This window comes from Mandrillus leucophaeus, unplaced genomic scaffold, assembly GCF_000951045.1.
Source record: "Mandrillus leucophaeus isolate KB7577 unplaced genomic scaffold, Mleu.le_1.0 Scaffold145, whole genome shotgun sequence".
Taxonomy (NCBI): domain Eukaryota; kingdom Metazoa; phylum Chordata; class Mammalia; order Primates; family Cercopithecidae; genus Mandrillus; species Mandrillus leucophaeus.
The window spans coordinates 3,175,857-3,200,641 of record NW_012101421.1 but is presented as its reverse complement, the minus strand read 5'-3'; the positions used below and the strand labels follow the sequence as shown (position 1 = coordinate 3,200,641).

The 24,785-nt window shown below is 34.3% G+C and overlaps 1 protein-coding gene across 7 annotated transcripts in view; it reads left to right on the top strand.

The window, feature by feature from the left end:
* Nucleotides 1-24,785, top strand: part of NOL4 (nucleolar protein 4) — a 405,759-nt gene that overhangs the window by 310,549 nt on the left and 70,425 nt on the right. For 6 of the 7 annotated variants that reach the window (XM_011974392.1, XM_011974394.1, XM_011974391.1 and 3 more), the window contains one exon: nt 4,537-4,650. The exons of the other annotated variant lie outside the window; for it this stretch is intronic. In XM_011974392.1, the coding sequence (XP_011829782.1) occupies nt 4,537-4,650 (114 nt within the window). The remainder of the gene's footprint in view (nt 1-4,536; nt 4,651-24,785) is intronic. 7 annotated transcript variants of the gene reach the window in all.

Genomic DNA, 24,785 nt, shown 5'->3' with positions numbered 1-24,785 from the left:
AGGTACCATTATGTTATATACAGGGAAGTAATGTATGTAATATGTACATACAAATATGTAATAAATATTCCCAATCCAGGTATAGATCATGTAAAGTGTATAATTATATCCATTGTTAACTATTATTTTAAATATTCTAAGATAGATAGAGAGATAGATATCAAATAGTATATGTATTTACTGAGCTATCTTCAGCCAGAAGAGGTGTTATTTTCATAAGTTATCTATTGAATTAATTGCATTTGGTCTTTGCATCAAAATATTCCTATCCCCAATTATTACATGGAAGCTTTGTGTTTTATGGCCACTTTTACAAATGTAAGAGGGAATTTTCAGTCTCATTCCTGGTGAAATGTATGACCATATCCCCTAACATGCTGCTAATTATGTTTTACAAAGACAATACTGTGATGACATTGGAATAAGCCCTCAGCTGTCAAATGTAATGATGGAAAGGAGAGTTCAGCAGGAGATGATTCTCAGAGCACATACTAAACACAGTTTTTAATTTCTCTGTAACATAATTCCTTTTATAAGGAGAAAAATTGATTAATTTCCTTCTCACTGTCTTGATATTAGTACTTTTGAGTTGTTAAGTGGATAGAAGCCAAATTATAGAGAAATTTTTTTAAACTTTCATCTTTAATATCTTATAACCAAATGCTGCACACTTGAGCCTGTGTGTATTGGAGAGTATTGGCATTTATTATTGACTCATTAATATCAGAAGCAAAGAGATTTTTAGCATGATTACCTCACATGAGGGAAAGAACTTCTCTGCCTGGCTCCTGTATTCTCATTTTGGGCATGAAATTAAGCTTTATTATGGTTCATGTATAGCATTATTGACACTTCTGGCTGTATAAACACTACAATCATATGAATTCAGATTCAATCAGTTAAGAATTTGTGACATAACTTAGATAAGTTACATTTTTGTCTTTGTGCTATTAATGAAGATTGTACATTTTGTAATTTATAGAATTTATAGGACAATATATTAAAGAACTTCAACCATTTAAGTGAAGGATGCTAGGGAGATCCTGATATATTCTTTGCTAAATGCCATGTGTGGTTAGCTGTGATTGAATTCCCTTACAGGAATGTGTAGTATTTAAGAATTATAGATTTATTTAAACTCACTGCGGACTTTGTTGTAAAATGTGAATAGTAGTTTACTAGGGATTATAACTCACAATTCATCATCAGACTTAGATTTGAATTCAGGTATTTCCACATACATCACTGCATACTTGTGAGCAAGTTGCATAATCTCTCAGAACTTCAATGTAGTTTATCTAAAATATGAGTAATATAAGTACTTTTCTCAAAGAGTGTTTAGGAGATTAAATTTGATAATAAATCTCAGCTTTTGGTATTAATAGCTGAATGTCCTAAGCCCTCAATAGGAGTTAGATATTGTTAACATTTATCTAAAAATTAAATTAGGATGGTACTGGATTTCTATTTGGAGGTACACATTATTGAGATATAGTACATTCTCTGCAAAAATACATTTCAAATATAATTTTTAGATTGTAATACAGATTTCATGATTTATTCTGCCTTTTTCTCCAAAGAGCTTGAGTTAAGGATGATTATAATGCATTCATGTAAATGGCTACCTTTGTTCTGCTTATTTTTTTAGTTGAAAACAATGGTTTGTATATAAGGATTTTTAAAAGAATTTTTTGTTTTATTAATGACAAAGTATGTAAAAGTACTAAATATAGAACAGAATTTAGGAAAGTGAGAGTTGAAAATTGGGAGCCATGAAACCTGAGTTCTGGATCTAGTTCAGTTTGTCCTTTTGCAATTACTTAATCTGCCTACATTTCAGTTCTTCAAAGTTGAGAAGAAACTTGTACTGGATGACTTTTATGGCCATTGAGAGTTGTTAATTTATGATCCTACAATAAACTCAGTACAAATCTATTTTCAAAATTATACTATTTATCTGTGGGAAGTATTGAATCATGCACCTTTGATTCTACTTATTTTTTCCACTCAATAGGATAGTGTGTACATGGTTGCTTTATCTTGAAGTTGATTTTTAAATATTAGGTTATCACATGACCTTAAAATGTATCTAGCCAGGACATTACTCTAGTTTTTGAGAAAACTGATTTCACACATCTAGGGAAGATCTAATTCTCCCTATCATCTTTTCTGTAAAGGAAATTACATAAATTACTAGGCATAACAACTTTTACTGCTTTAGTAGAAGTTGAGTAGTAAGAGTTGTTTTTAAAAATTATTAAGAATTTGAAAGAAAATGCTATGAAATAATTTTAATTGAAGGGATAATTATGTTCTCCCTATTAAACAAACTTTTATGCATTTAAGTTACTTGTGTGCCTATTGATACAATATAATTTATTAAAATTCTATAGCTTTATATATTCCTAATTTTTAATGGTGTTAGCAAAAAAAAAAAGAAAAGAAAAAATCGAGGTAATGAAGAACTGAAATATCTCTTCTGAATCCCATGTGGCTCTCAATAATTGGATTAAGAAAAGGAAGGTTGCTGACATTTTATTTAGATTGCCTTAATTTCATCCATGGAAACAAATGATCTAATAATATAGTTTATAAAGGTATAAACTCTCGCTCCTATTTGAATAGTGCTAACTACAATCAAATAATTTGTTTTATTTTTTGATAATGTAATGTTCTTATTCCCATTTTTCCTATAACACCTTTTCCTCAAAAATTAGCTCAATCAAGAAAAGGCATCAGTGAGTATCTAATTCCCATGTAGTTGGATTACATTTTTGAGCCAGGGAGTGACCATTGTTTAATGAGACTGATTTTATAGCTTAATTTATTTGGCTTTGGACTACAATATTTTATTTATACTCAGTGAAGTAGAGAATGAAACGAAGAAGCAATGTGAGTTTTGAAATTATGCTTACATCTTTATGACAATTTATTTTAGGTTTGCCTCATTTGACCCTCTTTTCTATTACAAATGCACAGTCCTGGCTTTCTAATTTCCTTCTCAAAATGCTGACATTGCATTATTTTCCTGCCACAAATGGACCTCTTTTCTTCTTTTTTGTAAAAATAACATTCCAAATATCCTACTGCTTTATTGTCAAAGTTGTATAACCATCATTTGAGATGTCCCATGGGGTTAGCAGAGGAGAATGTACTCTATACCTTTCCTACCTTTTGCCTCCAGAGGCTACTTTGGAGGGGAAGTAGTGAGGAAGTCTGCTAAGGCGGTTGCAGAAATTGCTTCCTAGTTCACCCAAGGTCAGAGCCTGGACTCTGTCTACACTGTACAAATTTAACTATGGAGTGTCTGTTAAAATGGTGTGGTCTGAATTTAGCTGTTCTAGAATATTATTTTAGATGTAAGCCCTGTGCTCAGTTTGCCGAGACACGCTGTACATACCAGAGTTGGTAAAATGAGTCATGTATAAAAAAGCCATGTTTCAATTACTTTAGGAAAAAATTCAAGAGGTCTCAATTAGTTCAGGCTTCTAATAAATAGCATTCACACATATTTTAGTCTGAGGCTTTGAAAACCCTAAGGTGGCATATACTATATATGCTATATTCCCAAAAGATATATTTATTTCATAATTTCACAATTTCACATTATTTTACTACCTCATTTGGTTTAGTTTTGTTATTTCTTATCTATCATTTGCCTATCTTAATTTAAAAAACTGTTCTATATCATTAAGTATTTCATCTTTCAGTTGGATGACTTTGCATGTAATTATGGAAAAAAGAATGAAAATCATAATATTTGTTATGGTTATCACAAATGATATTGAGAGCTGCAAACAATTTACAGTTAATTATGAAATTAGTTGAAGAATTAATTACTTTCTATATGGGCTACATAGAAGATGGGTTTCAACATGTATCTATGAAATATCAGCTCATATTTTATAAGTAAAACAAAACATGTATGTACACATAGGCAAACATATCTAACATCTAAAGCACTAAACCTTTAATATATTAAAATCATTGTAGGGCTGACTTTTTAGTTTTTATTTATATTTAAAAGCATTTTAATCACATCAATTGGCTCACAATTTAGAGTGTAAATATTCATAATATTTCATATTAAGATTGTTTGACATGGTCTGAGTGTCTATTAGGTTTTTTTAAACTCTGTTTCAGCCCTGTCACTTGTTTTTGTTTCTTTTTTTTGTGCATGTCATATGTTATAGTAGAATTAAAGACCTTGTTTTATTTGCAAAATCCAGTTAGCAGTTTTGCCACTGCCTGTTCAAACTCCAGCTTCATGGCCCAGGCTAGATACTTGTGACAGTGGATCTATGGGAATGAATGATTGATCTGTGTAGCAACGATAGCTTTAATCTCTAACTAGCTTTCATTTTTCATCTTTACAATTTCCATTTCCTCTTTCTATTGAAATAAGTTTAGTTGAAATAAATGGATACTCCTGCACGTGTTGATGATCCTGAGAGCTCTTCTGAGAATAGCATTGGCCTGTTAATGATACTGTTAATAATTTTTTTCATACTTTTCTCTTTTTTTGTTTTTTTTTAGTCTCGACCTATTCCTTCCCACCTTACTTCAGCAGTTGCAGAGAGTATCTTGGCTTCAGCTTGTGAGAGTGAGAGTAGAAATGCCGCCAAGAGGATGCGTCTGGAGAGACAGCAGGTACTGAGGCATCTTGAGGTCTGGTGAACACCAGCTATAGCAAATGCAGTTCATTTAATTTGATTAATGTTGAAGAGTAAAAGCTCTTGAATGGATTTAAAGTACACAGATATCTAGTATTTGTGTCTTTATGATATGAATTTAAAATTGAAAACGTGTGTTCCTGTGATGAATGAAGGTCAAAGAACAAAATGTTTCTGTGGCAAAAATGAATAGCAAAACTAATGAGTTATAATTCTATTTAGTATCCAATTTAAAGATCAATTACTTATTAAGAGGTTCTAACTGATCATTTCCAACACCTTTGTAAATTTACCTCATGACTTATGAGAGTGACTTGATTGTGTTCATTTTGAATGAAAATGAACCAACCTCTCTTTAATTTCCTCTGGTCTACTACCGCATGCCAATACATGATGCCGAGGGTGGTGACAGTACCACACAACTTTGAAAGAGTAGAAAGTCAAAAAATGAGGATATACATAGTGAAAATTCATGTCTTAGATTTACTCTCTCATTAATTAATCATTTATTATATGCCAATTGCATGTCATATTTCAGTATCTTTTTTCTAAGGCATCTGTGTATTGGAGATGTTTGTACTTTTTGTATTTTGCTCACTGGTGTTTCCCTCAGTCTTTCCCTTGGGTTATCTCTATATTTCTGTTTCTCTTTCTTATCCCAGAAATGTCTTTCTCTTTTTACTGTCTACCCCCTTTCTCAAGTATCCGTAGTAAAAATCTAAATTGTCACGTGATATACTAAATATTCTGCATAAAAGTTTGCCACATTTTCGTTTGTAAATTATTTTTACAACAAATGAATCATATGTTTTATATCGCTAATTGAGGATGAGGTGAGTCAAGACTAAAGTAAGTTAGTTCAATTTTGATTCTACAGTAAGCTAGTGGACTTCAAAGAAAAAAGCAAAAAAGTTTTTTCATTTCAGGCTTAGAATACTTTAACGTGTTTCAGAATGGTATCAGCTTTGATTTGATGTGTTTATTATTAAAATGTCATGTGCTAATAATTCTAAATGCCACAAAAGATGAAGCCTTCAGTTAAATGAAAAATACAGTATTAGTCTCAGATAAAAACCATGTAAAAAGTCAATTTAAAATGTGCTAATCATGCCACCAGTATTGATTCATATATATGTGCCCTCTGTTGAGAGTTTTATTATTGTTATATCTATAAAATGTATCTCATACAATGAGTTATAACACTATGTATAATACCATCTGGCATAGTGATTAGGGGAGCACATTCTGAAACTAAAGAGATCTGGTTTTGAATCTCATCTCTATCTTTTCTAATTGTGCAAACTTCAGCAAGCTATTCCAGTTCTGTGTGCTTTGGTTTCTCCATATGAAAGACAGCAATACTAACAGTACCCATCCTTTGAAGTCATTATGAGAACTTTAAATGACAGATTCATGTTATGTACTTAGCATTTTGCCTGGTGCATAGCAAGCATCAATAAATTCAGTATAGAAAAGACTTTGATGTCTAGCTGTTTTGTCGTTGGATTGATGTCAGTTAACTAGAAAGAAGCATTAATGACACTACCTAAGGTATTGGAGTTTCAAAGTTAAAGTCCATTTGAGAACAGATGCTAGCTCTAGAAATTGGGATCGTAGAATTCTGGGATTGAAAGGGCTCTCCTGGTTGTTGTCTAGCTATATATCCCACCTAGTCTACATTCTAGAATATCCCTGTATAGTTTTAATCATACGTGGAGTTGTTATAAAATTAAATGACTTATTCATGTTATATACTACCTATAATATCACTCTACAATATTCCCCAAAGTTGGTCATCAAGTGATATTTGATCCAGTCACTTAAATACTGTGGGCCTAATCTGTAAAATGGGAGATACAGATATCAATTCATAGAGCTATTGTGAGGATTTTATAAGTCAATTCATATAAAAGCATTATATATTTCATAAGTTTATATGTTGTTAAATATATATTTGTTATTTGCTTTAGTATCTCAAATCTCACACTGGTACTAAAGATCTGCTATTTACTAACACTCTTTCCTACTGTCAGAGATTTATCATTGTCTTTGAAGGTCTTTACATTGAGCTCAAATTTACTTCATAGACTTTCTATCCACTGAAGAAAAACTTCTAAAAATAATTAAAAATGGGACTTCTTACTTCTGCCTCAGAAGTAGGGACTAGAATGAATGAGGACCAGTGGTCCTTGGCCCTGCTCCCCATACTGCCTCCTTTTTATATGTCCTCATATATTTATTGCAAGGCTCTGTTTCTGGGAATGGAAGATACCCAATAATATCTCCACATTAAAAAAAATACTGTTTTCTTTTTTTCCCCGTTTTTTTTTTCTTTTCTTTTCTTTTCTTTTTTCTTTTTTCTTTTTTTTTTTTTTTTGTACTTTAAGTTCTGCGATGTATGTGCAGAACATGCAGGTTACATGGGTATACATGTGCCATGGTGGTTTGCTGCACCCCTCAACCCATCATCTACATTAGGTATTTCTCCTAATGCTGTCCCTCCCCTAGCCCCCCACTCCCCAACAGACCCTGGTGTGTGATATTCCCTTCCTGTGTCCATGTGTTCTCATTGTTCAACTCCCACTTATGAGTGAGAGCACACATGTTTGGTTTTCTGTTCTTGTGTTAGTCAGCTGAGAATGATGGTTTCCAGTTTCATCCATGTCTCTGCAAAGGACATGAACTCATCATTTTATATAGCTGCATAGTATTCCAGGATGTATATGTGCCACATTTTCTTTATCCAGTCTATAATTGATGGGCATTTGATGGGTTCCAAGTCTTTGCTATTGTGAATAGTGCTGCAATAAACATACGTGTGGATGTGTCTTTATAGTAGAATGATTTATAATCCTTTGGGTATATACCCAATAATGGGATTGCTGGGTCAAATGGTATTTCTAGCTCTAGATCCTTGAGGAATCGCCACACTGTCTTCCACAATGGTTGAACTGATTTACAGTCCCAGCAACAGTGTGAAAACATTCCTATTCCTTCACATCTTCTCCGGCATCCATTGTTTCCTGAGTTTTTAATGATCACCATTCTAACTGGCGTGAGATGGTATCTCATTGTGGTTTTAATTTGCATTTCTCTAATGACGTGATGATGAGCTTTTTTTCATATGTTTATTGGCTGCGTAAATGTCTTCTTTTGAGACGTGTCTGTTCATATCCTTCTGAATGGGCAAAAACTGGAAGCATTCCTTTTGAAAACCAGCACAAGACAAGGATGCCCTCTCTTACCACTTTTATTCAACATTGTATTGGATGTTCTGGCCAGGGCAATCAGGCAAGAGAAAGAAAGAAAGGGTATTTAAATAGGAAGAGAAGAAGTCAAATTGTCTCTTTGCAGATGACATGATTGTATATTCAGAAACTCCCATCGTCTCAGCCGGAAATCTCCTTAAGCTGATAAGCAACTTTAGCAAAGTCTCAGGATATAAAATTAATGTGCAAAAATCACAAGCATTCCTATACACCAATAACAGACAAACATATCCAAATCATGAGTGAACTCCCATTCACAATTGCTATAAAGAGAATAAAATACATAGGAATACAACTTACAAGGGATGTGAAAGACCTCTTCAAGGAGAACTACAAACCACTGCTCAAGGAAATAAGAGAGGACACAAACAAATGGAAAAACACTCCATGCCCATGGATTGGAAGAATCAATATCATGAAAATGGTCATACTGCCCAAAGTAATTTATAGATTCAGTGTTATCCCCATCAAGCTACCATTGACTTTCTTCACAGAATTAGAGAAAACTACGTTAAACTTCATATGGAACCAAAAAAGAGCCCTTATAGCTAAGACAATCCTAAGCAAAAAGGACAAAGCTAGAGGCATCACGCTACCTGACTTCAAAGTATACTACAAGGCTACAGTAACCAAAACAGCATGGTACTGGTACCAAAACAGATGTATAGAGCAATGGAACAGAGCAGAGGCCTCAGAAATAATACCACACATCAACAACTATCTGATCTTTGATAAACCTGACAAAAACAAGCAATGAGGAAAGGATTCCCTATTTAATAAATGGTGTTGGGAAAACTAGCTAGCCATATGCAGAAAGCTGAAACTGGACGCCTTCCTTACAACACCTTATACAAAAATTGCTCAAGATGGATTAGGGACTTAAACGTAAGACCTAAAACCATAAAAAGCCTAGAAGAAAACCTAGGCAGTACCATTCAGGACATAGGCATGGGCAAAGACTTCATGACTAAAACACCAAAAACAATGGTAACAAAAGCCAAAATAGACAAATGGCATCTAATTAAACTAAAGAGCTTCTGCACAGCAAAAGAAACTATCGTCAGAGTGAGCAGGCAACCTACAGAATGAGAGAACATTTTTGCATTCTATCCATCTGACAGAGGGCTAATATCCAGAATCCACAAGGAACTTAAATAAATTTACAAGAAAAAAACAACCACATCAAAAAGTGGGCAAAGGATATGAACAGACACTTCTCAAAAGAAGACATTAATACGGCCAACAAACATATGAATAAAAGCTCAGCATCACTGATCATTAGAGAAATGCAAATCAAAACCATTATCTCACACCAGTTAGAATGGCAATCATTAAAAAGTCAGGAAACAATAGGTGCTGGAAAGGATGTGGAGAAATAGCAATGCTTTTACACAGTTGGTGGGAAAAAAATATTATTTTCAAACCCAGAAGGGTTCAAAGAAATTTGGAATTGTGGGGAAAAATGAAGAAATCATTTTTTTTTAAATTAAACTCTAAGATTTGCTAAAAACTTATTGGGCAATTCCTAGATACAGTTTCATTTACCATTCTCAACAACCCCATGAGAAAAGATACTATAACTCTCATTTACATGTAGGAAAACTGAGGCCCAGAGAAGTGAAATGATTTGTGCAAGGTCACCAGCTGCACAAGAAATCCAGAATATGCGTTTATATTAGATAAAACTGATGCCTGAGATCTTTTCACAATCCTATAATGCATTTTCATGTGTTATGTTCATGGAGGGAAACCCATAGCCTAGAACAACATTTAGGACTTGTATCATTTGTGCTTCTGCTGATAAGGTTTTGGCAGTGCAGTTTTCTTCTGGAAAATGGTTTACTTTATTTACAAAGATTTTGTACTTGACCATAACTAGCAATCTAGAGTTTGCTTGGATATCAGCCTAAAAAAGGCTACAAACTTCCCAAAGTGCTTCACTTCATCTGGAGAGCTGTTTATGCACTGTAAACACTAATTTAGTGTTTATAATTAGTATCTCAAAAGTATAGAAACTACTTTTTCTTACTATAAATTCTATAGATTTCCTTAGCCATGCCACCCAGAAACTTCTACCAAGTGATTCTACTTCCTACCAAAGCATGTAATAGGCAGAGATCCCTCTATTAATTGAATCAAACCCGCCTTTGCCCAACTAGAGAGAATCAGAGTTCTTTTGCATGTTAGCAAGGAGCTCACTCTTCCTGTGTGCATTCTTAACCCAACTCAAAATTCTTAGAATTTTCTAGTGACTCAGAGATTCTTCATTGTGCCCCCAATTTTCTGTAGGCGCACAAATGTTCAAAACATGAACACTCAAAATTGGCTTTCTGTTAAGCCACTCGTCTGGCTGCTTGCTGCCAGTGGTTAGCCACATGTAGAGATGTAATTGTGTATGTCTTCCAGAGTTTATGAAGCTTGATGAATTAATTGGATTTGATAAAGCTCTTTGAGCTATGAACATGAAAGGTGGTATGGATGTGTTAAATACTTTATTCCATATGTCCATTTTGTTCCAAAATTCAGAGGAAGCTTGTTATTATGCAGCCTCAGCCCTGAAGCAAGCCAGTGGCAAGGACAGGAGCCTACTGCTTCATCAGGAATCAGATTTCACAAAAGTCCATTCCCAATGCAGTTTGGAATACATATATAGCATTTTTCTTTATTTAACGTATAATCTGTGTTTTTTAGGTTATCTAGGAAATTTTTCTTCACTTTGATAATTCAAAAGGGGCAGTGAGATTTCACATTTAGAATTCTATGACATAGCTCAAAATTTGTGGGTTCTTTTCTCTATATCTTTATTATTTAGTAATTATTCCTTTTTCCTTAAAAACAAAAAGATCTTACAGTTATTGGTTACATTTCATTTGAAGACAAAGAGGCAAAAAGTAAGAGGGATTAGAACCAGTTACTTGTTGGTGATTTATCTCCTATCAGTGTATGATTTTTGCTGGTTTTGAGGGATGACAAACATTTTATTAACAGGCTTGATGACTGATTAAGGTAGAAAGTTTCTGGAGAATGTGAGGGTTTCCTTGTTATATTTTCTGCCCTTAGTGCTTTCAGTTAAATTAATTTGTAGTTCTATAGAAGAGATGATTTCAAATCACCAGTTAAGGGCTTCCCCAGCAGGAGCCCAACAGTTACTGCCCTAGAAGGACAAAGCAGGAATGCTGGGTGACAGATTTTGCAGTAGCAAAGCACAAGGGAAACCAATGGTTGACTGTGATGTGACACCTTTGACTCTGTTGAAAAGAACACAGTGGAGGGAAGGGGAAATGGCATGTTACTTACCTGTGGTGTAATAAAAGGTCAGGAAGAAGAAAAATAAAGTACTGAAAACTTATACGTCACTAACTTACCAAAAAATAATAATAATAATAAAATCACTGCTAGTTAACCAGCATGAACCCAATGGCTCAGGACCTAAAAATATTTAGTAACTCTAAATATTCTAAGTAATTCCTTGCAACTGTCTTTTCCCTTAGTAGAGGTGAATTCACTGTCATCTGTGTCTCTTTATGATTTTTCCTTGTTCTATTAGGGTACTAATGAGTTGGAATATTATTAAAGAAATGTAATTCCAGGTGCAGAGGTTGAAAATGTAGCCACATAAGCGTGGGGGCAATTTTAATACAGACCTAAAAAAAAAAAACTATCTAACACACCATGATTAAGACATAGTTTATGAGAGACAGCTTTTCTTTCACATTTAATTCTGCAGTTTTGTGTCCTTTTTATAACATTTATAAACTTTAACAAATACCTAACTGAAAACAACACCGTTCAATAGAGTTTTATTCTTAAATTTAGACATTGTGGTATTAACAAGATATGGCTTGAAACTTATTTCTATGGCCTGCCAGTTCACACTTATTCTCAATCATCGTCAGCTTTTTACTTTACTCCTGGCATTTTTCTCTCTTATATACATGTGTTAGGGGGAAACCCCTGTATCTTTGAGTTTCTCAATGTGCTTCAACATGACACTTTCATTCACAGAAGAAAATATACTATATAGGACAAATGAAGCGCAAGCATTCCTCATTTTATTGAACTTCACTTTGTTGTGCTTCACAGATATTGCAGTTATTACACATTGAAGGTTTGTGACAATCTCGTGAGCAAGTCTGTCAGCACCATTTTTCCAACAGCATGTGGTTACTGTGTGTCTCTATGTCACATTTTGGTAACTCTCACAATATTTCAAATTTTTCATCATGATTATATCTGCTATAGTGATCTGTGGTCAGTAATCTTTGATGTTGCTGTAGTACTTATTTTGGGACACTATGAACCATGCAAAATTAAGACAAAGAACTTAATAAATGTGTGTATTTTGACCACCCCACCCACCAGCCATCCCCCTGTCCCTCTCTCTTCAGCCTTTCTGATTCCCTGAAACACAGTAATATTGAAATTAGGCCAATTGATAATCCTATGATGGCTACTAAGTATTCAAGTGTAAAGAAGAGTCTCATGTATCTGACTTTAAATCAAAAGCTAGAATGATTAAACTTAGTGAGGAACACATGTTGAAAAGTCGAGATGGGCTTGCACCAAACAGCCGAATTCTAAGTGTGAAGGAGATTTAATATTCTTGGAGAATATTAAAATTCTACTCAGCTGAGTGTGGTGGCTCACACATGTAATCCCAGCAGTTTGGGAAGCCAAGGTGGGAGGATTGTTTGAGCCCAGAAGTTCCAGACCAGCCTGGCCAACATAGTGAGACCCCCATCTCTACAAAAAAGTGTTTTAAAAGATTAGCAAGGCATGGTGCCTCTGTAGTTCTAGCTACTTGGGAAGCTGAGTTGAGAGGATTGCTTTAGCCCAGGAGGTTGAGGTTGCAGTGAGCCATGACTGTGCCACTGCCTCCAGCCTGGGCAACAGAGTGAGACCCAGTGAACACTACGCCAGTGAACACAAGAATGATAAGAAAGCAAAACGGCCTTATTGCTGATATGGAGAAAGTTTTCATGGTCTTATAGATGATCAAACCAGCCACATTCCCTTAAATCAAAGCCTAATCCAGAGCAAGACCCTAACTCTCTTCAATTCTATGAAGAGTGAGAGAGGTGAAGAAGCTGCAGGAGAAAAATTGGAAGCTGTTACCGCAGAGACTGGTTCATGAGATGTAAGGAAAGTGGCCATTGCCAGAACGTAAACATGGAAGGGGAAGCAGCAGTTGCTGAGGTAGAAAATGCAGCAAGTTGTCCAGAAGATCTAGCTAAGATAATTGAAGAAAGTAGCTACACTAAAACAATAAAGACTTATAATGTAGATGAAATCACTACATCATTGTAGTGAATCACTGGGAAAAGGTGCTACCAAGTATTTTATAGCTAGAGAGAAGAACTTAATGCCTGGCTTCACAGTTCAAAGGACAGCTGCTCTCTTTTTAGGGGCTAATGCAGCTGATGACTCTAAGTTAAAGTCAGTTTTCATTTACCATTCTGAAAATCCTAGGGCCCTTAATAATTTTGCAAAAATCTACTCTGCCTGTGTTCTATAAATGAAACAACAAGGCCTGGATGATGGCACATCTGTTTACAGCATGGTTAACTGAATATTTTAAGCCCACTGTTGAGGCCTACTGCTCAGGAAATAAAAAAAGATTCCTTTCAAAATACTGCTGCTCGTTGACAATGCACTTAGTCACCCAAGAGCTCTGATGGAGATGTGCAAGGAGATTAATGTTGTTTTTATGCCTGCTAACCAACATCCATTCTGCAACCTATGGATCAAGGAGTAATCATACTTTCAGGTCTTATTTTTCAGAAATAAATTTCCCAAGGCTATGGCTGCCATCACTAGGGATTCCTCTGATGGATTAGGAAAAGGTAAATTGAAAACCTTTTGAAATGGTGATTCTAGATGCCATTAAGAATATTCATGATTCATGGGAGGAGGTCAAAATAGCAAAACTAACAGGAGTTTGGAAGAAGTTGATTCCAACCCTCATGGGTGACTTTGAGGAGTTCCAGACTTTACTAGAGGAAGTAACTTTAGATATGGTGGATAGCAAGAGAAGTAGAATTAGAAGTAGAGCCTGAAGATGTGACTGAATTGCTGAAATCTCATGATAAATCTTCGGTGGATGAAAAGTTGCTTTCTATAGCTGAGCATAAAAGTGGTTCATTGAGATAGAATCCACTCCTGGTCAAAATGCTGTGAATTCTGTTGAATAAAAACAAAGCTTTAAAAATATTGTATAAACTAAGGTGATTAAACAGTGTCAGGAATTGCATCCCATTTTGAAAGAAGCTCTACTATAGGCAAAATAGTATCTAATAGTATTGCATACTTTAGAGAAATATTTCATGATAAAGAGCATCTATCAGTGTGGCAAACCTCATTCTTGTCTTTATTTAAGAAATTGTCATAACCACACTAAGCTTCAACAACCACCACCTTAATCATTCAACAGCCATCAATATCGAGTCAAGACCCTCCATCAGCAAAGAGATTTTGACTCAAGAAGACTCAGATGATTGTTAACATTTTTAAGCAATAATGTTTTTATGTTGTTGTTGTTTAAGGTAAGCACATTGGTTTTGTTCTAGAGAAATGATATTGCACACTTAATAGACTACAGTATAGGGTAAACATAAATTTTATATGTAGTGGTAAAACAAAAAGTTCATGTTACTTGCTTGAATCCAATATTTGTTTTATTGCAGTGGTCTAGAACTGAACTTCCAGTATCTCTGAGGTATGTCTGGACCATCAGGGGTAGTTCTTGGACTATGTTCTATCTTCTGTGTAACATGTGTACTTTAAAACTACCTGAGATAGAAAGTATTTTACAAGTCATTTCATTCTAATTGGTCTTGACGTCCTCTTTAATAATAATGCCAATAACAGCGCAGTAGAAACATTTATGAATGTGAGACTATGTGAAGTGTTTTGCAAGCCTTTCTTTTATAATTGTTATAATTTTTATAAAAGTATAGAAATTGGGATTCAGAAAAGTTGAATAAATTTCTCCAGGTCACAGAATTGCTCAGGATAGGGACCCCATTTTGATCCAATCCTCATGATCTTAAAATCATACTTTAAAAATATTTTCATTTTTAATACTCTTCTCAATCATGTAGGCTTTTTTATAATTGAGAAATAATGAAATACACATAAATAAGAAATTTTACTAGTAATTTCACCACCTCATTTTAAAAATATTAAGTGCTAATTTTACTTATTTATCATAATTTGCATATGAAAATGATGCCTTGCCTATTTTTTAGGATAAATTATGAGAAGTAGAATTACTGGGTCACACAGCAGCAAGGTTTTTAAAGGTTTTAATAAACAGGTAGTGTGTTCTTATTTTCTATTTTTTTCCTATAAAAGATGGATTTTAGTTTATTTTATAGGTGTATGCCTATTAAAAGCTTGTCTTAACTTTAAGGAATCTTTGACGCAAAACCAGTAATTCCTAATCCTAAAAAACATTGCATTATTTTTTACAAAAATTACCTTGAAATGTCCCACCTTAAGACCTGAAATGCAATTTATAATTAATATAAGTTATATATGGCTGCAATTAAAAATATGTATAATGTCCTGATATTAATGTAAATAATACATTAAAGAAAGTAATATGTAATAAAATAATATGTATTTCAATGTGGAAATGTGGGGATACTATGGCACTAGAAGATATAATAAAATCATCAGGTACTATTTGCACCTATACAGCAAATCAACGTGAATGCAAGAGCTAAAGTGTCCTCTGACAATGTATATGTTGTGACAACTCACAGTGATCAGTGACAGGAACTTTCCAGATGGTAAGAAACTGCTGGTAAAGTTCTAAACAAAGCATAGTGCAGTATTTTCTTGATTTGCATGGTAGTAGTATTCCTTTAATAATTCAATGTATATGTAAAAGCAGTTTTAAATATATATGTGTGTGTGTGTGTGTATATATATATATATATCTCATACACACATAAAAAGTTTGCATTTATACCAAACTAAGGTTATGTTTTAGGCTCAGAAAATTCTGAAAAGGCTTCTTACCAATATCTAGCAAAACTTTCATTTTTATTATTTTTCTTTTTAATTTTATTCAGAAACAGATTCTTGCTGTGTCACCCAGGCTGGAGAACAGTGGCACGATCATAGCTCACTGTAGCCTCATTCTCTTGGGCACAAGCAATCCTCCCGAATCAGCCGCCCAAGTAACTAGGACTACAAACACACATCATCACACCTGGCTAATTAAAAGACAGTTTAGAGACAGGGTCTTGCTGTGTTGGCCAGGTTGATCTCAAACTCCTGGGCTCAAGTGATTCTCCAACTTCGGCCTCCCAAAGTACTAGGATGACAGACATGAGCCACTGTGCTCAACCACTACTTTAAAAAATTCCCATGGGAACAGATACAATTCTTGGTCACATGGGACTGCCTGGAACATGTCAGGGCTTCTAGTAAACTTGTCCCCATCACCCCACCTACTTAATGTCAGTGGCACCTGCTATAGAGTTCCCCAATGTTCCTAACAGGGTAGTATCACTGACTTTGAGAAGCACTGCTATGGGCAGAGTAGTTTAAGATTTGAAAAGAGGGATAAGAATCCTAAATTTCCAGATTAATTCCTTGATAGTGAATCCTTATGCCTCTGTTATTCCCATTTTTAAGAGACTGAACTTGAGGCTCAAAACCCTCACATTTTCAGTAGGCTTTGCATTTGTTATGTCAAATAATTTTTTCCTCTATCCTTCCTTTCTTCCTTTCCTTTTTTTCTTAATTTGCCAGTGCCTAGAATTAAAAATGATGTGGCATAAGATAAAAATTACTTAATGTGGTGCTTTTGGTTTAAGGGAATTATTAGCAAAGATAACGCAATTAAGTATCAATGGCAATATAATCATGCCCCACTAAAAAACTGAGTCACATAGGATTTCTAATTCCAGTTTTATTCTTGAAGGACCATTCCATCTTTTATTTTTCATTCAACTATTTTAAGTGTCTCCTAATATACATTTATATTATTTTTAATTTCAAAAGCTATCATAAATTAAATTTCTGTTTGATATTCACAACAGAGATACCACATTTTGCTGCAAATAGAATGCACAAAAATATCAGGCTGGAGAGTCTTTAAAAATGTGTGCTTTTATCAATTTTAATAACCTATAAATATACTTGTTGTTTACTCAACATTGGAGAATGTGTACTTACTTGCTCTTTGGTTTCAGTGATAGATTTACACTCAACCATCTATCTACTCACATGGTCTCTAAAGTTCCTGGTACTGTTTGGTAAGGTGTAATCTTCCAAAGCAACATGGCTGTTTCCCTATGTAGGAAACAGCTAGCACAAGTGGATATCAAAATATAACCTTACATTCGTGATCACAAAGTGGTGAACAAATTAGAAAATCAACACAGATAAATTTGATTACAAAAATTATCATTTCTGAAAACTTACCATCTTACCTTTATGAGACCAGAACAGACTCTGGGAATGGTTATAATAACATTTATAAACGATAAGATATTGAAATAATATATGTTCCACTATATTTTTGTAAACATAGAAATGTTATAAACATAAAAATGAAGGAAATGCAAATATATATTTTATATATATATATATATATATAAATGTTTTACAGATAGACATCACTAGTAAATATCTACAATGGACTTTTACCACTCTAATTTAAAAACTTGAGTTCATTGTGCACATTATATCATATTTAGTAACATGGTTAAAATAATTTTGCTGGAATTTTGTAGTTGCTCTACATGAAAGAATATTTGACCTGAATTCTTCCGGTACATTTAAGCAAAATAATTGCCTTACTAACTTGTATTCTTTCAGTATTAGCTTACCAATGTGGCTGGATTTTAAATATGAATTAATTCTAATTTGAGTTCTTGAAAGATAAGTTTTTAACGACAGAAGTTATAAACTTTTAATTTTTCCATGGCTTTTGAACTGCTCTAGTTATTTTCTTAAGTATTTAATATATCTGTATCAACAAAGAATATGATTAATAGGATAAAAATACTTCTAAATAGGCCCTAAAATAGCTTGTTTATTTAGCAAATATATATTAAGCAGTCATCATATGGCAGATATTTTACTCAGTAAAGAAGCTACAAAACAAGTGAGGAAGAATAACTTTTACTGAGAATTTGTACTAAGTGCCAGATTTACTTGTAGTTAGCTTAGTGTTTTGTAGTATCATATTCTTAATTCGGACAATATCACCACTGAGCAGGTGTTTGTATACTGCAGATGAATATGCATAAGACATAATGGCTTTCCTTAATCAACTCACATTCTGTTAAAAATCAGTGAAATTAGCATGGTAAATGAAATTACAAGTCTGTAATCAGATTGCTGTGATAGCCAGGGAAGCATTGCTAACTCTGCCTGAAGAATCCGGGAGGGCTTCCTAGAGGAGGCACTGTTAAGGCAGACCTTTTGATAAATGAAGATATTCACAGAAAAGCTAGAGGATGGTATTCCAGACAAATGAGGTGTTTCCAAATGAGAGAGACCCTTGACTATCAAAAACAGCAGTTTCTCGTGGAGGAAACTTGAGATTCTTGTGAAGGAATCAAAGAAGAGAGGATTCGGCATAAAGGTGCAGGAGTCTTCTATGCCCTGTGAAGTTATGTAGACTTAAGTACATGCTAGAGAGGAGTGGTAAAGAAGAAGACTATGCCCAATTTTTAGGAAGTCTCAGAAGCAAACAGACAATGGCGTGTAGATGAGACTATGGGAAAGGTGAGGTCCCGATACTGTGGGAGTCACTTTCCCATCCACCTCTCATTTCAGGTTTTCTATTTAAATGCAATGATATTTAAATCTGAGCATAAGCCAAAACGCAATTATGAATATTAACTGCTACAAAATAATCTTATGGTTACAGGGTATTTCTAAGCTAAACATGAGTGATTTGGGAATGTCTATTATTCCATGCCACATTAGCTCAGCTAATTAAGAATTCAAGTTTAACGTAGTCCTATAATTTTAGCTTATGTAAGTACATACCAAGATTTCTATTCTTCCTATCTTAAAGACTGCTTTTTTAATGGTGTCTGCATAAACAGACATTATTATTTTCATCAAACAATGCATTTTAAAAAGATTTAGAATAAGAGTACTTCTGTTTGAAATTGTTCCTTAGTGTACATATTTATGTAATGATATATCAATATACATCTGAGTGGTGAAGTACAAATATCATTGTATTGATCCCTCAGTAGTACTGTGAGAAATGTAGATGGCTTCCCTTTCTCATGGATGGAGAATCTGAAGTCGAGAAACTTTATTTCTTCTGAGTGACCTCTGGTTTTTTCAAGAAGTTGGAAATGAGCCACAATTTCTGATGTTTTTCTTTCCATTACTCATTCTACGTTACTGTTTGGTTTTCTGGCTTCATTAAGCATTCTCCCACATTTATATAGAAAATTTGATTTTTTAAATACTTGAGGTACATCTTTGGTTCAGGATGTTGTTAATTTCAAGGAAATAATCAGCAGGATACAAGTAGGTGGTTTGAATTAAGACAGAAATATTTAACCTACGATGTTGATACATTTTTGGTGCCAAAGACAGGGAAACATATGGTTTACTGGCATCTCCATGAAGACAACATCTTTGTTAATGTTATTTTTAAACCAATTATTTTTTAGGCTTAGTGGATAAACGAAGACCTGACATTATTTCGTTTATGCCATGTGGATTCATTTTTATAATTTATTTCTCATAATCTGTTCATTCCTTGCCCTGTCCTTTCTCTTCAATCTATCCATTTTAAAACCCATTAGTTATTGTGAAACAACAATATATGTCTATTAGAGAAACTGAACTAGAGTCACAGGTTCATTATGGAGTTAGATAATATAACAGCTTGGGAAATCGGGCTATGCTTCCTAAAGGAAGCAGTGTGTCATGTGTGACATGTCTCCTGTGGTCCATATGGTAAGACTTGTGGCTTCAAGGAACGCATAGTTGTTACCTCAGTTACTTAGCACTTTGGGGAATTAGTGTTTCTGCATAACTGGAATTTCTAAAGGGCTGGAGATTACTGATTTAAAATTATTGTACTTTTTTAAAACTTGTATTTTTAGTTAAAATCTTTCCAAAATATAATCAATGTATCTTCATTTCATGACAAAAGATCAACTTTCCTGAAGTGGATAAATCCTTATACATTTCTCAAATTTCCACCCTCAGGAAGAAACCCAATCTTTGCTGTGGTATCAGTTTCCTCTTCGTTTGTCAATAATGTATTTTTAAATCTGGGGAAGTGTCAACAGTCCACCGACTCTTAGATGACTGCAGGACAGGCTGTACTTGCCCTTATTTACACCCTGTTAATGAGATACAAGGAGGAAAGAGGACGCCCTCTCATTGCTTTAGGAGTTTTGCAAAGCTATTTTCTATGAGCCCTTACCTAGAGCTTCATCAGGAGAAAAATGATAGGAATGTGGACCAAAACCCAAGTCACATTTATTTTTAAGTTCCTTTTAATGATTTGCCTTTAATACATCATCAAAATAGCATTTGAGATGACTCAGTTTAATTGAAAGTCCTACAATAAGATCAAACCACTTCTCCAGTTACATTCCAGGTGTTTATTGCAGATTTTCTTGGTTTTGTTACTTAAGAAAACAGAGTAGTTCATTCTGGCACTCAGGAAACTTCCAGAACGTGGCAGGATCAATCACATTTTTCATCATGTTTGTGGTTAATCTCTTGTTCCCAACTCCTCTATGAAAATGTAAGTGACATTTAATAAAACTCATGGTTCTAACTTCTGGAAAAAGGACAGAGAGCCGAAGTACATAAAATGATTATAGCTGTAACTATAAACTTAAGTAATAAAATACTGTAGCTCAATGTGAACGAAAAGTTTCTGGAGGAAAAAATTCTTGGCCAGGCCCGGGGCTCACACTTGTAATCCCAGCACTTTGGGAAGCCGAGGAGGGCGGACCACAAGATCAAGAGATTGAGACCATCTTGGACAACATGGTGAAATCCCATCTCTACTAAAATACAAAAATTAGCTGGGCGTGGTGGTGGGTGCCTGTAATCCCAGGTACTCGGGAAACTGAGGCAGGAGAATTGCTTGAACCTGGGAGTCAGAGGTTGCAGTGAGCCGAGATCACGCCACTGGCCTCCAGCCTGGCGACAGAGCAAGACTCCGTCTCAAACAAACAAACAAACAAACAAAAATCTTGTTTCCATCTAAAAACCCAGCAACTGAAGTAAACCCTTTTGCTCTAACAATGTCTTTCATGTTGGTTATTTCTTTATCTTTGCTACATATGTAGCATGGAAGAGATTGTTTTCAGAAGGCAGAGGAAAAAGGTAGCCATTGATTTAGGACTTTAAATAACAAATATAGTAGAGAATTGAAAGTAGTGAGATGTCTTTTTTTTTTTTTTTTTTTTTGAGACGGAGTCTTGCTCTGTCGCCATTTTGGAGTGCAGTGGCATGATCTCAGCTCGCTGCAACCTCTGCCTCCCAGGTTCAAGTGATTCTCTTGCCTCAGCCTCCCAAGTAGCTGGGACTACAGGTGCATGTCACTGTGCCCAGCTAATTTTTGTATTATTAGGAGAGACAGGGTTTCACCATGCTGGCCAGGATGGTCTCAATCTCTTGACCTCGTGATCTGCCCACCTCAGCCTCCCAAAGTGCTGGGATTACAGGCGTGAGCCACCACACTGAGCCTGAGATGCCTTAAATCCATATGTAGGCATGTACACAAAGTTGTTATACTTGAGAATTGATAACATACAACTTTTCAAAAGAGGATCCTTTATTTTCAAATTATTCAAATTATAAAATTATTTATTACAGGACATATTAGACTCATTAAAAAAGTTATAGCTACAGGGAACTTTACAGGCCACTTAGTTCAACAAATTTATTTTATAAAACAAACAGGCCTGGAAAAGTTAATTCTCCTTTCAGCATAGATTTTCCTTCCTTTCTTGTTTCCTTCCTTCCTTTCTTTTTTCAAAGTGTTTTTCATATGTCACTGGAAACAGAATTTCCCTTTAAAAAGGAGAAAAAAGACCAACACAGTGCAAAATATTTAGCTCCCTTTGGATTTCAGGGTAATGTTCTGGATAATGAAAATCAGAATGCTTCATAAATTTCAACTCTTAATGTCATCATACATTCATAGCATGCAAGAATTTGAATATTACTTTGGTTGCAGAACTCAGAAAGTCACATCAGTTTAATTTAATTGCATTTTTATATCATTAATTATTGCCTATCAAGCAAATTTGAGAAGTCCAATGAATCTGTCAAGATTTTTTGAGCCTCCGTATGTGTGAGGAAAATTTTCTTTCTAGGGAACTGTCCAATTAAAAATGGGTTTCTTTAAATCTTTTTACATAATCCTACATTTGAGCTAGTTTTTTACAATACAAGATTCTTTCTATAGGTCTTTACATTAATTTTATCAACTACCATTTATTTGATAATTTATATTCTACTTACAAACTTTGTTGAAACTATCAAATAGCCAGATCCAGGTTTCAATTCCAAGTTCTTCACTATTCAGTTATCAAGGTATCATTTTGACTATATTTGTAAAATAAATCAGGACATGTATGCATAGCACATCATACATAATCATACTAATATTTGTGTGCTATCGTATATTTTAAACTTGCGTTAACATATATTTCTCATTTAATTTTTTTAAAAACTCAGGTATACGTTGTCACTATTATTATTTATGACTGAAATTTACACAAGTAAGAAATGTGTTTACTCCTTGTTGCTCCTGTTTTCTTTCTGTGTAAATGATACTTGGGGGATTGAGATATGTTTGAGTGTGGCACAGCTGTTCTAGCTCTTTCCACCAGCGTGTCTTTATCCAGGCAGTTTCTCAGTTTGATTTCACTCCTATGTTTATTTGTAGACCCATCTCAAAGTGCGCCTGCTCTAAGAACAACTTCCTAGACCAAATATTAGTCCACAAAATTAAGTCCCTTTTCTAGTTCTCTCTGCAGCAACAACTATCAGCACTACATATTTTAGTAATTAATTATATTCCCCGCTAACACTGTAATGGCCTCCAGATGTCTTTTGCACTCAACAATTGTTTGACTCGACAATGTGCTATCACTTTGTAGGAATAAAACAGCATTGCCTTTTTATCACGGTGAGCCCTAAACGTGTGTATTTACATACTGGGATGAAGGTAGATATGTAATAAATATCCGTATGTAACTTCTTTTGTAGCATCACAAAAAGTTTACTTTTAGGGAGGGGAAGAGGCTTTGAGTGAGAAGCCTACCACACAATAGGAATGCTGGTGCCTGAGAATGGTAATAGGTGGCCCAGTAGAGCGGTCCTCACTGGGATTAATGCCATAATTTAAAATATTGTCCAACAGCGTATTAAACACAGTTTTAGCACCAAATAAGGAAAATCACAAGTACAATATGGTCAGAACCAAGGGTGTAGGCAGTGGAGCAGATAAAGAATGTCTCAGCATTTAGTTCTTTGGCTACTGTTGCCTTTCACTGTTCTGAGAAAAAGAAGGCAGCTATTAGTTTTGACAAAGCAATTATACCAAGACACAGCTGCAGGGAGCTGACCTGACATTTGCCCCTGGATAGTTGTCATAGCAGCAGGCTGAATAGAGCAGCTTGATACAAGTGCTACTGCAGACACTGGAGGAAGTTCTGTCCTAAATGCAACATATTTGAACATTAATATACAAGTATGTATATGGTTTCTTAGTAGTGGCAATCTTTCTCCTTTATTGGATTCTTACCTAATTTTTAAGTATTCATTTCTTGGGAAGTCCCTGCTTATAGGTAACAATAATGATGTGCCCCGTGAGGACTAGCTGCACCATCCACCAGAGTAGATACCGCGTATCTAGAGTAATGCTCCGGGGGGAGAAGATATTTTGAACACTATTGCTGACAAAAGAAAGGGTTAGATTCTGTAAAGTGGCTGTTGCTTTTTAAAAAACTATATATACTTTGTCTATACTCAGTAAATAATTTTTGTTCTTATTTACTTTTTGCTTGTAAAGATATGCATATACCTCTATATGTATTACACACAAAAGATGACTATTTGAAGTGATGTATAAAAAGATGTAAACACATATAATACATTATGTACACATAAAGAAGAAGGTATTTGTCAATATGGTAAATAATACTTTGGGCACATTGTTGAGGTAATTATTTGATGTTTTTAAATATTACCTCTATTTTAGTAACCTAAACATAGCATAAATGTGGAAATGTTTTGTCAAAACTGAAGTTTTAATGACTACATTAAGATATATATCATTATGAAATAATCTTTTATAATGAGTTACAATCCTTAATAATGCATAATATCTAAACACTCAGATAAACTGTTAATATGTATAAAATAGCAAAAAACAATTCTATTTCAGTGATGAGTAAGATGTATGATAATCTATGATAATTCTACCTAAAACACAAAAAGAATAAAAGTTTTAATAATATGTATGATCAACAGAGAATCTATGTATTCAAAATAATGACTTTATGGAATTTCTAAATTAGTTTCTAGATCATGACCTTATGAAATTATGAAATAGACATCAGGAAAGGAATACAAGAGATTGGTATATCCAAATCCATGAGGATAGTCTTTGTTTTATTCTTTCTTTCTCAATCAATATATACTTCCACTTACAGGAGAAATTTTAAAATTGTATTTTGTCATTCAATTGCTTGAATGTATGAAAATTGTGCTGCTGACATGTAAAATACATATGCAATATGAATAGTATGGCTTTTATGCCTAAAGCTTGTGGAAAATGAATATGTTGACTCTATAGTTTTTAAACGGAATTTCA